General features: G+C 46.2%; 1 protein-coding gene across 1 annotated transcript; it reads right to left on the bottom strand.

Annotated features, from left to right (window-relative positions):
• Nucleotides 1–785: 785 nt before the first annotated feature.
• Nucleotides 786–8237, bottom strand: DCTN6 (dynactin subunit 6). Its single transcript, XM_015408442.1, has 7 exons — nt 8152–8237; nt 7495–7559; nt 6000–6105; nt 5108–5196; nt 3344–3391; nt 2646–2788; nt 786–1197 (listed from the first exon to the last, which is right to left on the bottom strand). Exons 1-7 carry the CDS (start codon nt 8172–8174, stop codon nt 1099–1101), a joined length of 573 nt encoding a protein of 190 aa, XP_015263928.1. The 5' UTR covers nt 8175–8237; the 3' UTR covers nt 786–1098.
• Between the last annotated feature and the right edge of the window lie 7199 nt (nt 8238–15436).

Here is a 15436-nt window from a genome sequence, read left to right as displayed (position 1 = left end):
GGGCTCCTGAGAATGGCTTTAACAAATCAGCAGGTGCGTGAGGGTGAAAGCAGTTCTTTAGATAACCTCTGAACCTGCTCCTTGGGCAGAGCACACAAGATCTTTAGTGTGAGCCAAAGGAAGCGTTATTATACAACAAGGGAAGGCAGACTTTGTTTCTTTCTTCTTCTTTGTTTCGAGAGCTTTGGGAGTCACTAGTCACAGAATGGGCAGCTCAGTGGGTGGGGCCAGTCACAATATGACAGCTTGTACAATGGCTCTACGGCTTGTACAGTGTTTCAAACTCGGTCTTCTCTGCTTGGGTGGAGAAACTTTCCTCTGCTGTTTTTGTAAAACGACACCTTCTCCCAGTTGAAAATTACTTCTATGTTTCCCCTGGTAAGAGGCAAAACAGCAGCTCTGGTGTAGAAAGAACAAGTCAATAACTAATTGGATTCCCACAGAGAACAAAGTTTGAGTCCAGTGAAGAAGAGGAGGAGATTGGATTTATACCCCGCCCTTCACTACCTGAAGGAGTCTCAGAGCGGCTTACAAACTCCTTTCCCTTCCCCTCCCCACAACAGACACCTTATGAGGTAAGTGGGGCTGAGAGAGCTCTTTCAAGGACTGCTCTTGAGAGAAAAGCTGTGAGAAAACTTGTGACTAACCCAAGGTCACACCAGCAGCTGCATGTGGAGGAGTGGGGGATCAAGCCCAGGTCCCCGATTAGAGTCTGCGCTCCTAACCACTATACCAAACTGGCTCTCCAGTGGCACCTTTAAGACCAAAGTTTAATTCTAGATATAGGATCCTGTGTGCACGCACACTTCTTTTTCTTAAAACCAGGCACCCTAATGCCCTGAAAGCTTTCCGTCTTTACTGTAAATCATTCATTATGAAACAGGGATGACAGAAAGTGCTACGAAAGGAATGGGTCGAGCACCTCGAGAAGAAAACATAAAGACGTTTACTTTTTTCAGCACTGCAATAAATAAAGATTAGATTACACAACGGAATGAGCTAGTAAGCCAAAAGTCAGCCAGTTCTTGCAGGCGTGAACCACCGAAAGCAAGGGGGCCACCTCCCCGTGGTGGTTTTGGCAATCGTGCAAGGAGGTCTTCAGCTCTTCACGGGAGTAGAGGTTGCTTTCATGGTCTTCTTAAGGTGGTGATAGTTGGGCAGGATTTTCATTAGGAAGTCCAACTGCAACGTTTGTGGCTAAAAAGGAATGGCGGTGTGTTAAAAAAAAAAAGGGATACGAGACAGAACACAGACCTGGCAGCTTGAGCCTCCCGGTTAACAAATATTCTGCTGTGAATGGGGAGAAAACAATCCGTCGGATAACCGGATCTAGAACCGTAACAGCCCTAAAGGCAGTGTGTGTGTGTGTGTGTTACGTGCCGTCAAGTCACTCCTGACTTACGGCGACCCCGTGAATTAACGGCCTCAAAAATATCTTATCACTGACAGCCCTGCTCAGGTATTGCAAACTGAGGGCTTCCATCCATCTTATGTCAGGTCCAGTGTTCCCTCTAAGCTGAGTTCGTGTGAGCTAGCTCAGTTTTTTAGCCTCCGGCTCACACATTTTTGTCTTAGCTCGGGAAGGAGGGCTCTAGAGCAAGGCTCCCTCTAAGCTGTGGAGCCTTGTGAGCAAAAAAATCTACTTTGTGAGCTACTGGCATTAAAGTTATGAACGAGCGATTTGGCTGCCGCATACATTAGTTTGCTCTGGAGCCCTCCTTCCTGAGCTGAGACAAAAATGTGTGAGCCGGAGGCGAAAAAACTGTGAGCTAGCTCACACTAACTCAGCTTAGAGGGAACACTGCTCCAGAGCAAACTGATCTATGCAGCAGCCAGATCGCTCGCTCACAACTTTGAATGCCAGGAGCTCACAAAACAGAATTTTTGCTCACAGGGCTCCACAGCTTAGAGGGAGCACTGTTTGGGTCTTCCTCTTTTCCTGCTGCCTTCAACTTCTCATAGCATTATTGTCTTATCCAGTGACTCTTTGTCTTCTCGTAATGTAACTGAAGTACGATAGCCCCCGCTTAACCATTTTAGCTTCTAGGGAGAATTCAGGCATGATTTGAGCTTTGTTGTTGCTGCTGTGTCAAGCCACAGCTGATTTATGACAACCCCGTGGGGTTTTCAAGGTGGTTCTGCCATTGCCTGCCTCCACGTCACGACCCTGGTATTCCTTGGTGGTCTCCCACCCAAATACTAGCCCGGGCCGACCCTGCTTAGCTTCCGAGATCTGACGAGATCCGGCTATCCAAGTCAGGGCTTGATTTGATCTAGAACCCACTTTTTTTTGCCTAGGGCTAGGGGGGAAAAATTAACACGGCAATCTGAAGAAAAAGGAAGGATTTCAGGACCATTCCCATTTCCAACCCAGCTGGAGCTTTGACCAAAGTGCTTAAATCACAGCCGATGACAGCCCACGTTGGTAGGTCCTGCCTCTTCCTCCTTCAGTTGCCTGTTTTCATGTCTACACCAGCGGCTCAGGCAGACTTTACAGAACAGGGGGAGACAACCCTTACGCAAAACTCCTTGCTCTATTCGACCAGCTTAACCATCTTCACAGCTTAGATACCATCAGCAACACATGTGGATACAAGGGGAGGACAGGACAGACTCGCATGGGGTGCCCGCTGCCTCGTACCCACCTGCGGCCTCTCGGTCTGCACTCGACGGAGGCAGTCGGCTCCATAGATGACCGTGTTCTCAGGGATGACTTCATAGGTGTTGACGTTGCAGCAAGCTCCGATGATGCACCCACTGGTCAAGATCACGTTCCGACCCACGAATGCTGCAGAGACAAGATCTTCAAGGTTCATGTTACCCAAGGAGACATGTTCCCGGAACAGGCAGAATTATTTATCCCAGCCTAGGGTCTGTGCAGTCCCTTGTTTCATATTTAGCCATAACCAAAGAAACCTGAGGAGCGTTAGTGTTTTGTCATATGAGCCATGATGGCGGCATGGAAAGCGGCCAACATTCTCTTGTGGCTGCGCGTTTTAGAGGAATAGCCATAGCAGTGGGTCAGCTGTTTTCACAAGAAGGTTGTCCACCATGACCATCCACTCACTAGAGGTCTGCAGAGGACCCTTGAAGTTACACCTCATCGCTGGAACACTTAAAACAAAAACTCTAAGGCTGCAGTCTTTATCATGCTACTACCTGTTAGTGGGTCAGGTCCTTTGTGAGGCAGGTTTGGCTGAAAGAGAGTGACTTACATAAACCATTCAGATACAAGAGCGGCCACTGAAAACTGGGGCAAACATATAGAGAGCATAACTCCACTGCAAAAAGATGAAAATATTTCAACATGCCGGGACGCTTGCTTCTTTAACAGCAGATTTACCTTTGGACTCAATGACATTGTTGTCTCCTATTTTCATTGCTTGCGAATCTTCAAGTCACAGTTAAGGAAATTACTTTTAAAAAATATAGCATGCCTGTTTCCTCCTCCTCCTCCGAAGAGATTGAATTTATACCCCGCCCTTCACTTGGAGTCTCAGAGCGGCTTAAAAACTCCTTTCCCTTCCCCTCCCCACAACAGACACCCTGTGAGGTGGGTGGGGCTGAGAGAACTCTGACACAAACTGCTCTTTTTCAAGGACAGCTGTGCCAGAGCTTGTGACTGACCCAAGGTCACATCAGCAGGTGCAAGTGGAGGAGTGGGGAATCAAACCCGGTTCTCCCAGATTAGAGTCCGCACACTTAACCACTACACCAAACTGGCTCTCCCTCTATGGCTTCCCTCTTTTCAGGAAACATGCTGCTGGTGCTGTCCTTATAAGCAATGAAGCAACACACACAAGTTTGCTTTTCAAACGGCAGATCTTACTTTAAGTCGATTCCCAATGAGCAAAAGATGCAGAAGCAACTCTACTAATTTGCTCTCAAACTGGAAGCCCCTGGGAAAAAATCCATCCTAGTGGCCTAACCCTGACCTGGACAGCCCAGGCTAGCCTGATGTCATCAGATCTTGGAAGCGAAGCAGGATCGGCCCTGGTTAGCACTTGGATGGGAGACCACCTAGGAAGTCCCAGGGTTGCTACACAGAGGCAGGCAATCGCAAGCCACCTCCAAACTTCTGTCTTGAAAACCCTACAGGGTCACCCTACGTCAGCTGCAGCTTGATGCTGCTTTACACATACAGTGGTCTAAATATAATGGAACTTTTGTCTCAATCTCATGGCTGTTCGAAGACCTGTTAAAATTATGAAAGGCAAACAAACAAGAGAGGGAGATTTATTGTATCTCCTGAAAACCCGAATCCACTCTTCACTGTCCACAGAGACTCAGAGCTAGAACAACAAAGGGATTTCATATTTAAGTTAAGGCTACATTAGAATAATGCCAGGAAGTTTCAGAAATATTTAATACAGTAAGATTTTCCCCCCTGCTTTGTGGACAGTGGGCAGGCGGATAGGATTCTTTGCTTTGGACTGGGGCAGATTATATTCAATAGTTAGGACTGCTAAATTTGGATTTTGAACTCAAGGCTGTAACAGTTGGTTCTTTCAGCGATAATAAATCACTCCGCTTTTGAAACCAGAAAGCAATATGTGAAGGAAACTTAAAATGCACAGTCCCTGCTGGGGAGAGAGCCCCCAATTAGCTTAGGCAGCATGTTTTGCAGAGACATGCATGAAGCTGCCTCAGACTTCACCAAAGTCCAGCATAACACACACCAAATTGTAAACGGTTGGTGGGCTCACTACTTTGTGACGTACACGCTCGGAAATTAAGGAAAAGGCTTCTCAAGACAGTTGTTGGGAAACGTTTACACTGAACGTGAACTAAATGTATTAGAAGTGAGCAATGACTCACGAAAGCTCCAACCCTGCCACAAATTTCCTTAGTCTTTAAGGTGCTACTGGACTCTTGCTCTTTTCTACTGCTACAGACATACTAACCCGGCTACCCATTTTGATCTAGGAGAATATAAGATACAGGAGTTATTTAATAAGGGGCTCCCAAGAACATCTATGCATTCCACGCAGTTGCTCCTGGGGCAAGACACAAGTTAGAGGAACTGCTACATCACTGGTATACACAACTCACGTAACCTATAGCCTTCATTACCCCATGCTTTAAACACCCCTCTTCAGAAGGATACAACAGCCGACTTCAAACACGTTATTGGTGCCAATGACCATTGGTTTGGGTGTCACCTCCTCTGTATTGGGTGTGATGTTCTCTGGATAGCTGTAGAAGGAACAAAGGCTGCGTTACAACATTGACATAATTAAGAGCTAGAGGAATGTTAAAGAGTTAAAATAACACTTTATATTTGGCATCTTACAGGAGACACATTTATTTCTATTAAGCTGGTTTTGGTGTTTTGCCTGAACAGGGAAAAAGTAAAATTCCTTCTAACCGAATGTGACAGCTTACAGTTCATATCTCAAACCAGCATATAAATAGTAGTTTTGGCAATACGTGAATCAATTAAAAGATGGGCAATTAATGAACAATTAATCCCAGTAGCCAGGTGTATTTATTCAACAGACAGCTCTTTTAAAAGTACAATCAATTTCTATCATGTAATATGCTATATTAGCTATACAGCCCAGGGACCAATTTCTAGATCAGAAGAAGAGAAGAGATTGGATTTATACCCCGCCCTTCACTACCCGAATCCCCTCCCCACAACAGACACCCTGTGAGGTAGGTGGGGCGGAGAGAGCTCTGAGAGAACTGCCCTTGAAAGAACAGTTCTGCAAGAACTTATAACTGACCCAACGTCACACCAGCAGCTGCATGTGGAGGAGTGGGGAATCAAACCCGGTTCTCCCAGATTAGAATCTGCGCTCCTAACCACTACACCAGACTGGATCAAAAAGTGTCATCTATGTCTATGCATCTCTTTTGATGTCAATAGTACGGCATGAATTGTTTTGAGAATATTAATGAATAAAAGATTTTTTTTTTAAGTGTCTTCCTTTGGCCATACCTTACTTAATACCACTGATTGCCAAACAAAGTTCTCCATCCCAGTTTTTACTAACCCATTTATGATCACCGCCTGTTCTTCAATGAGGTTACCTTCCCCAATCACTATTGGTCCAGCTTCTGCGACAATCCGTGCTTTGGGGTGAACCACTGTCCTGGGTCCTGTGGGAAAGACCTCATGTTTAGTCTTGGAGCAGCACTAGTATTGAAAAGTTACTCGAGACAGTTCAAGGAAAGAGAGGGGCCTGCACAGCAGAAGACATTAACCGGTCTCAGCACATCCACCATTTTATATGGAACCACTGTAGAGATGGGCTCAGTTCATTTTTGTTCGTCTTCTTTTCGGGTTTTTTTTTTGTATTGTGTGTGTGTCCATACCTGGAAGTCATGGCGACCTCTGGTGATTCCTACTAGGGCATGGAAAACTTCACCCTGCCTCCGCCTCCTGACCCTGGTATTCCTTGGAGGTCTCCCATCCAAATACTAGCCAGGGTCGGCCCTGCTTAGCTTCCAAGATCTGATGAGATCCGGCTTGCCTTGGCTATCCAGGTCAGGACAGCTCAGTTCATTTTTCAATGCAGAAACCAAGAGATGTCAGGCATTTATCCAGGCAGTAGACAGCTGGCTGTTAAGGTGCATGTAGGATATACACTTCAAGAGCACCAGGCAGGGTAGGGATACGTCAAATCTCATGTCGTTTTCCCTGTAGAATAGTTACATTTATGACCAGATTATTGGTTCTATCCACCAATTGAATGGTCTTTTCCCTGTGTGTGGTGGGGGAGTGACTTCCCACCCATCAGTCATGCCCATCCTAATGGACATCAACACATGAACAGGACATTTTAATAAGGCCTAAAATCCAACAGAGGCCTGACCATAACAAACCAATATCCCAGATGTAATCTGAGAATCGACTCCATTGTGGCCACACATAGACAGCCAGTGGGACAGTTGCACCTGGCAAGAAGGCACAAACTCGGTCCACCATGTAGAACAATACAGGAGAAGATAGTCTGATTGGGCCCAACATACTAGGTATAGATGTCCCCCAAAGACACTAGCCCCTTTTGTTCAAAATGAAAAAAGAAGACTATTTTTAAAACAGTGCTATAACTATAGTCATCTTAAGTAATGAAACAAATCCAACAAATATTCTTTGAATTCTCATCTTGAATACATCCAAGAATAGATTGTATACTTTGCTAAAAATCTTCCCATTTTACATTTCTGGGGGCTGGAGCATTCCCAATTTCTGTCTCTATCTCTGCTCACCTAACGGTGTTACTCTAAGCAGAGTTATACCCTTCAAAGTCCAATGAAGTTAATGGGCATAGAAATGCATAACTTTGTTTACAACTGCACTGCAAGTTACCCACAGATCTATTTTAAGATACAATTGCCTAGTGCTCAGGATATACATTAAATGAATGGTTCACTTTAAAGCAGTAAGCAACATAAGGCAATAATGAAAGGGTGCAGAACAGAGCTTCCAGATTAACCCTCAAGAGGCTAGCCAATCACAGTAGTGCACAAAATACTTCCTCTTACCAATTGTCACATCTCCCTTGATTTCACTTTCCACACAGACAACAGCCCCAGGAGCAATTTTTACACTGAGTAGGGGGGGAGAGAACAACAGAAATAAGATCAGTGCATTACAACTTCAACCAGAGCAACCTAGAAGAAGAAAAGTTGTTTTTATACCCCCCCTTTTCTCTACCCTAAGAAGTCTCAAAACAGCTTACAATCGCCTTCCCTTCCTCTCCCCACAACAGTCACCTTGTGAGGTAAGTAGGGCTGAGAGAGGGAACTGTTGGCCCAAAGTCACCCAGCAGGTATCAGGGAGCTTCATGATGCCGCTTTCCACGTTATGTTATTTACCTCTATACCATACGGACCCACTTCCACGCATTAATCCTCACTTACAGGGATAGGGCATTTCTCCCCCTCCAGGCTGTTGTTGCAAACTCTTTTATGCAGGCCCAAGGCCTCAAAGCAGCGGCCTGTTCTCAACAGCAATAACTGGGAAAGAGACTCTGGCCCTGCGCTCTATTTCTTGGGCATCCCTGCAGAGCTCATAGTCTCCGGCGCTTTCCAAGCAACAAAAGAAAGAGCCCCCCCCCAGCCCCCGGGACGTCCCGCGCAATTAGTCCGCGAAAACCTCGGCTCCTGCCATTGCACAGCCGCTCCCCAAGCACAGCCCACCTTTTCTGGACCTTCTCCGCCATCTTGTCCGTCTACTCAGGCATCCATTGCTCGGCTGGTGATGAAGAAGCCTTGTGGTACAGCGGGGAAACTCCACGAAAGAGGAGCGAGAAAAACGCCTCGGAGTCGATTTATTCGCCCAGCACTCGATTTGCGATCCTGGGAGAGGTGGATTCATAACCAACGAGAGCGGGGCTGCACTGTTTTCCTCGACGGTCTCGGACGTCTGTTGAGAGATGTCGGGAAATCTCGCGATGTTTTCGGGGATCGAGTGTTTGTGGGATTCCTGGAATAAGGCATAGAGACTGGGATGGCGCGTCCTTTTGTTTTCAAGCGGGACCGGCTGTTTTATGGATGGGATGGAGTTCTGCCCTTGGGTGGCGATTTAGTGCCAGCCTAGTTTTATGGGAGCGGGGGAGACGTCTGCTGCAAATATAATGCAGCGACTGTCAGAGATACAACTCGCGCTACATTTTAAGCACTGTTGTGCAACGGTGAATGCAGCGAAAGGGTGACCGTGACTGCAGTGCGTTTATTGCATTTTTGTTTCATTATTTGTTATTATAGCATTCATAGGATCACATTCAGAGATTAAAAAATAGGGCCAAGGCCGGTGGTGCAAAATCAGATAAAATATATTTTATTACTCAAACTCCCAAAAATTCACTACGATTCGCCAGCAGGCTTTGTCAGGGGAATCTGTAGCAAAAAATTGTTAATTTTAATTGTTAATGGTTTTAATCTGATCATAATTGACTTATTGTAATGTATTCAGATGCTGCCCTGAATGCATGAGGATGAACGTAGAATCATCCCATAGAGAAGCTATGCTAAGGCATTCGCGGGAAAGTATTATGTCCAATCACATTTGAACTGTCTGTGGTGGGAACCTTGTGATTGGGCTGTTATGCGAACAACCTGATAGGTTGAGAATTGTATAGTAGGTGTGGCTACATTAGCCCGGACTGTTTAAATACCGAACCGCTGCAATGAAAGTTGGTTCGGGCTATCAGAGAAGTTGTACCGTGTCAGAGAAGTTGATTGTGGAGCTGAAATAAACCTGAGTTTTGCTGAAATCACTCTCTGGCTATTTTGTTAAGCATGGACTTAACACTTATGTATTTATTGATATGTTGTACACTGACCTGTGCACAGGGGAGGGCGGTTTAGAAATCAGACAAATAGAAATATTTAATAACACTGGGTTTACATAAGTAATACTTACATAAATAATACTTTTGTAAACTCAGTGTTGTTCTTAAATGTTACCTTCCTTTCTAGCTGCGGTGATTAAGAAAACAAATCTCCCTGAGTTTAATTTGTTTACTGCTGATAACTGTCGACCTTTTAAGTGTGTGTTGTTGTTTTTTAAAATTTATTTTATTTTATCCTGTACAGTTGCTATGGCTTTTTTGCTAATGCAATAATTATTATTATTATTATTATTATTAAATGTTACTGATTCCCTTGACAAAGCCCGTTGGCAAAACACATAGTGACTATTTGGAGATTTAATTGAGTAGTAAAATATATTTTTACCTGATTTTGCTCTATTGGCCCTAATTTTTATCTCTTGTGACTGGTGTGGCTTTTTATTTTCTGGTTACTAGGACAACATTCAGCCAGTTATTGACTCCTGAAGTTTGTAGGAGTCAGAATACCGTATTGTGATTAATTCAGTCTGGGGACACTATTCTGTTGTTGCTTGGATGGCTGCATCCAGGGCTCTTTTTGTAGAAAAAGCCCAGCAGGAACTCATTAGCATAATAGGCCACACCCAACAACAGGGACTCATTAGCATATTAGGCCACACCCCTGATATCACAGCTCATTAGCACATTAGGCCGCACCCCCATGTTACCAGAAGTGTGGTCATCCAGCCACACTCATCTTTCCCTTCTTATTCTGTTTACCTTGTTTGTTGTCAAAACCCAGGGCTTTTTTTGTAGCAGGAACTCCTTTGCATGTTAGGCCACACACCCCTAATGTAGCCAATCCTAATGAGTTTCTGCTGTTGGGTGTGGCCTATTATGCTAATGAGTTCCTGCTGGGCGTGGCCAACTCGGGAGCCAGCCGGAACTCCGTTCCTGTGCGTTCCTGCCCAAAAATAGCCCTGGCTTGCGTCAAGGGGCAATTAAGAAGCTGGGGTGGGAGGCTGGCCAATGAGTTCTGAACTTAATGTCCCCAAGAACTTAATAGCCTGTAATATGTTAAGTACATTTGAATCCCTTCCTTCCTCCATCCAGCTTGGGGGAGGGGGCTGACATCGTTCTCCTCTGTTTCATCTCCACAGCAACCCTGTGAGGTAGGCTAGGCTGATAACAGGGAGACTGGCCAAAGATCACCCAGCAATGTTCATGCTAGAGTGGGGATCTGAACCTGGCTCTCTCACTGTGCTCTGACCTGGATAGCCCAGGCTAGCCTGATCTTGTCAAATTCCATGTGTGAATCACTCTTTGGGTGAAGAAGTACTTCCTTTTATCCATTCTAACCCGACCGCTCAGCAATTTCATGGAGTGCCCACGAGTTCTTGTATTGTGAGAAAGGGAGAAAAGTACCTCTTTCTCTACCTGTTCTTTCCTATGCATAATCTTATAAACCTAGATCATGTCTCCCCTCAGTCGTCGTTTCTCCAAGCTAAAGAGCCCTAAGCGCTTTAACCTTTCCTCATAGGGAAAGTGTTCCAACCCTTTTATCAATCGAGTTGCCCTTTTCTGCACTTTTTCCAAAGCTATAATATCCTTTTTAAGGTGTGGTGACATAAGTTAGCCAGCAATAGACCTAGCTTCCAAAAATATGTCTACCTCCCAAGTACATCTAAGCCAGTGCCCATCCCCATTTTTGGGGATTTTTTTTTTTTGGGGGGGGTTATACGTGCATCTGTGTGTGCGTGTTTGAGTGTGTGCATGCACCTGGAAGTCATGTCGACCTCTGGTGACTGACCCCTACTGGGGGCCTGGAGGATATTCAGAGAGTTGGCTGAATAAAGCCTAGCCCCGCCTCTCGTATTCCAAGGAGGTCTCCCATCCGAATACTAGCTCACTCTGACCATGCTTAGCTGCCTAGATCTGACAGGATCAGGCTTGCCCGGACTATCCAGGTCAGGGCCCCCTCCCCATATCTTGTGGCAATTAGTTGCACAAATCAGCTACTCAGTGCATGAAGCAGTACTTCCTTTTGTCTATCAAGTGTGGCTCAAATGTATTCAACCACAGTCATTACATAGATAGGCGGCTACGAGATATGTACGTGCAATGAAAGCCATGCTCTGGCAGTTTGGGTGAGTGTGCATTTGTGTTTACATGTGCAGAGGTCATGAGTATCTCCCCCGCCCCCAGCACATTTACAATGCTGTCCTGAACAAAGTTATGCCATTCTAAGTTCCTTGAAGTCACTGGGCATAGAAGGATGTAACTCTGTACGCAGTTTCCCAGCTAATCTCTGGGAACCCAGAAGAGGAGGATGAAACCTAGAAAACGCTAGTGCACCTGTATGCACACTAAAAACATTTTGAGAAGTTGTCCTCAGATTTCCCTCCAAGGCAACATTTAGCATTTCTTTAATGCATTTGCATTATGTTCTACCTCCCAGGAGGTCGAAGCAGCATATATGGTTCTCTCCTCTTCCATTTCACCCTCACCGTGAGGTAGGTTAGGCTGAGAGAGGGCTGATTCTGCACCCATCTGTTTTCTTGCAGTTTTCCCACAGCCACGTCGGGAGGTTAATCTCCCTCTACACTGCATGCCGCTTTCACTTTCTTTGTTCATCGGGTTTTATGGCACCTTCTGCATAGATTTATGGTCGTTCAGGGGTGACTTCGTGGTCAGTATGGCGTTGCCCCCAGTATATCTGAATCTGGTTTTGAGCGGCACCTTTTCCTTCCTCCACTTCCGATTCAAAGTGAATAAGCGGACAAACTTGATGTGGCTTCATTGATCTCCGCCAGTTTCCCCACCCCTATTTATCACCTCACCATGAATTACTTGGCTCAGGCGGCTAATGACCACTGAGGCAAGTACTGACACAGGAAAATCTGCATACCCGTGCAGGAGTGAGCGCTGAAAACAAAATAGATGGCAGAAATCAGGATCTGACCCAATGCAATGAAAACAGGTATTCCGAAGCAAGCTGGGACAATGTGGAGCAAATGCCAGATGCAGAATGGACCAGTAACCAGTGTTCCCTCTAAGCTGAGTTAGTGTGAGCTAGCTCACAGTTTTTTAGCCTCCGGCTCACACATTTTTGTCTTCGCTCAGGAAGGATGGCTCCAGAGCAAACTGATTTATGCAGTATCCAAATGCCTCGCTCACAACTTTAATGCCAGCGGCTCACAAAGTAGAATTTTTGCTCACAAGACCCTGCAGCTTAGAGGGAACATTGCCAGTAACTGGTCCAAGGTCACCCAGGAAGTTTCAGGGTGTGAGGGGATTTGAACCCAGATCTCTCCTGTCCTAGTGTCCGTCACTCTTACCAGTATGCAACTCCAGCCATAAAACACTGACTGTCCCTCATAGCATACCCACCAAATGTGACAATCACTTTCCGTGCCTGCCACCTTCGACTTGGCGCTGCGGAACAGACTTCTTACAATCAGCATTCACTTGACTGCAGTCTGCATTCTTGACCCCCTTTGAAAGTGTGAGAGTTGCTGAAATGGCTTCCTGTGTCACGGAGGTGTTGAAACAGCTTGACGCAGCGGGCTCTTATCTCTGCTTTCACCTGTCCTTGCGATCAGTATTGAAAAGGAAGCCGACAGAACAAGCGGGTAAGGCCTGTCAATCCAAGCCTTCGTGTCACAGACTCTCTGCAGAGATGGCATTTGAGCAAACAAAGCCCAGCTTTCCTCGTTTTCCTCCGGTAATGTGTTTCAGGAAGCTCAAGGCAGATAGCCAGATCTCCTTAGCACCTCGGTTCTCGTCTCCGAGAGACTGGCTGACCTTGGTGATCTTGGCTGATCCTCCATTCCTGGGCCCCTCCAATATAGGGGAAATGCAGAGACGTACGTGTAGCAGTCCCTTGTCAAGGCAAGAGAGGAGTGGAAAGTCTCCAGCAAAAGAGCATTCTGACAAACAGGGTCCCAATGAACTGGGAAACGCTGTTTTCAAATCACCCGACAGCTTTGTACCAGCTGGCTGCTTTTCCATTTGCTGGTCTCTGCCATCCTCTATGGACTTCTCAGTATCTGTCTATAAATGCAAGGTATGTACGTTTATTTTATGTCTAATTTTATTTTTTGCGAGACTCTTTTCAACAAACAACACCCACCCAGGGAAGACCGTCTACAATTCACAACGATATGTGCTCAAAACTGTATATTGCATTCACTGAAATACAAAGAAGGGTTAGCGGTCATAATAACCCGATAGAGTGTATAGACGCTGAACCAACAGATTGCTCATAACAAGCATAGTTTACAAGAAAAACATATTCAAAACCCACAGTAGGCTCCTCTGTAATTCCATACATAGTGTCCGTAGACCTCCACACAGAAGGTAACTGCAGCGGCTGGTAAAACGGAACCCGATTTCCAAAATAACACAGGCAGAGCTCAATAGCGTCAATGGAGTCCTAGGATTCCAGCCGCTGTTGAAGATCATTGAAACGCCTTGATTTATACCTGGGAGAGGCGTCCAGCTGTTATTCTTTCCACAGTGGGCCTCTTCGGCTGCAGTTCAATCGAATCAAAAGCAGCAGCCAGATCGACAAAGGGTACCTATAGGACCTTCAGTGGGCCTTGAATACCTGAAAATGAATTGTAGATGGTCTTCCCTTGGTGGGCGTTGTTTGTGGCTATTCTTGTACACTAAGGGTTCCGCATTGTCTCTGGCAGACTGTTTTCAACAGGCAGCACACACACAGCGATGGACGACCTCACAAGAATCTGTTACTTTGCTGACTTGAAAGCGATCTCTGCTTTTTTAACAGAGTCCGCAGGGTATAAAGTGCACAATACAAACAAGTCCTAAAAATTCAGTAGGAGACCCAAGCAGGAACATCAACGAGTGCAAAACCAGAGTAACTAAAAGCCGCAGGAATAACAAAAGACAATTGTGGTGGTGCTGGGAATTGCTGTCAAGTTGTGGCCGACTTTCTAAGGAGCTGCGGTGGCTCAAGTGGTTAAGATGCTGAACTGCAGGCTGTGGAAGGTCGGTAGTTCAGCAGTTCGAGACCCGAGTGTGCCGCATGATGGAGTGAGCTCCCGTCTCTAGTTCCAGCTCCTGCCAACCTAGCAGTTCGAAAGCAAGAAATCGCAAGTAGATAAATAGGTACCACTTCGGTGGGAAGGTAACAGCGTTCCGTGCGCCTTGGTGTTTAGTCATGCCCAGCCACATGACCACGGAAACATCTTCGGACAGCGCTGGCTCTTCGGCTTTGAAACGGAGATGAGCACCGCAACCTTAGAGTCGGATTCGACTGTCTTTCGAGCAAGGGAACCTTTACCTTTACCTTTTACTGCAGCCGATTTTAGAGTGACCCTGTAGAGTTTTCAGGGTAAGAGATGAACAGAGGTGGTTTGCCATTGCCTGCCTCTGCGTAGCAACCCTGGACTTCGCTGGGGGCCAGCAGCGGCAGGGATCTGACAAAATCAGGCTAGCTTGGGCCGTCTGGGTCCAGGTTAGGCCACCAGGGTGCATTTATCCCAGGGCTTTGGTGGTCTCCCATCCAAGCCCTAAGCAGGCCGATCAGTACACACTATAAAATCGACTACGACAGTGATCATGACAATAATGATTTAAAACTGAATGGCGTATACGGCAAAAATTATAACAGTGCTGAGAAAATGACGGCAGTATTGCAAAAATAAAGCCATGCAAAAAAAACCCACTCCACCAGCCAAGCCTTAGAGAATGAAAAAAGCCCCCGTACTCTCCACAATTGGCAGGTGGAGCGTTTGCCAGCAGGGAACATCAGCGGGTACTTTCCGCAGTTCCAACTTGGCCGTAGGACAGGTAAGAAGAGGGCCTCTCTTGGGGTGGCACGCAGGCCTGCAGGAAAATGTCTGACCCCTTGAACGGAGGCTTCATGTGTGGAAAGGAGCAGCTGAAGAGGCAAATAATATCACCTGGCAAACACCATCCCGTTAAGTGGGACATTTTTTTCTCCAGGCAGCTGGCGACTTTAGACTCTTGAAATGGCTCCAAAGCTTCAGAATTTGTTAAAGAGGTTAGAAAGATCTAACCTGCAGGGCTGGTTCTGGGTTTGGGGGGGGCCTCAGGCACAGAGTGCCAAGTCCACCCACCTGCCTGGCACCCTCCCACCACCTGTGCTCACAGCTACATTAGCT

Source organism: Gekko japonicus, unplaced genomic scaffold (genome assembly GCF_001447785.1).
Source record: "Gekko japonicus isolate JY-2015 unplaced genomic scaffold, Gekko_japonicus_V1.1 scaffold853, whole genome shotgun sequence".
In the NCBI taxonomy this organism is placed as follows: domain Eukaryota; kingdom Metazoa; phylum Chordata; class Lepidosauria; order Squamata; family Gekkonidae; genus Gekko; species Gekko japonicus.
This window is presented reverse-complemented; position numbering and strand designations above follow the sequence as displayed.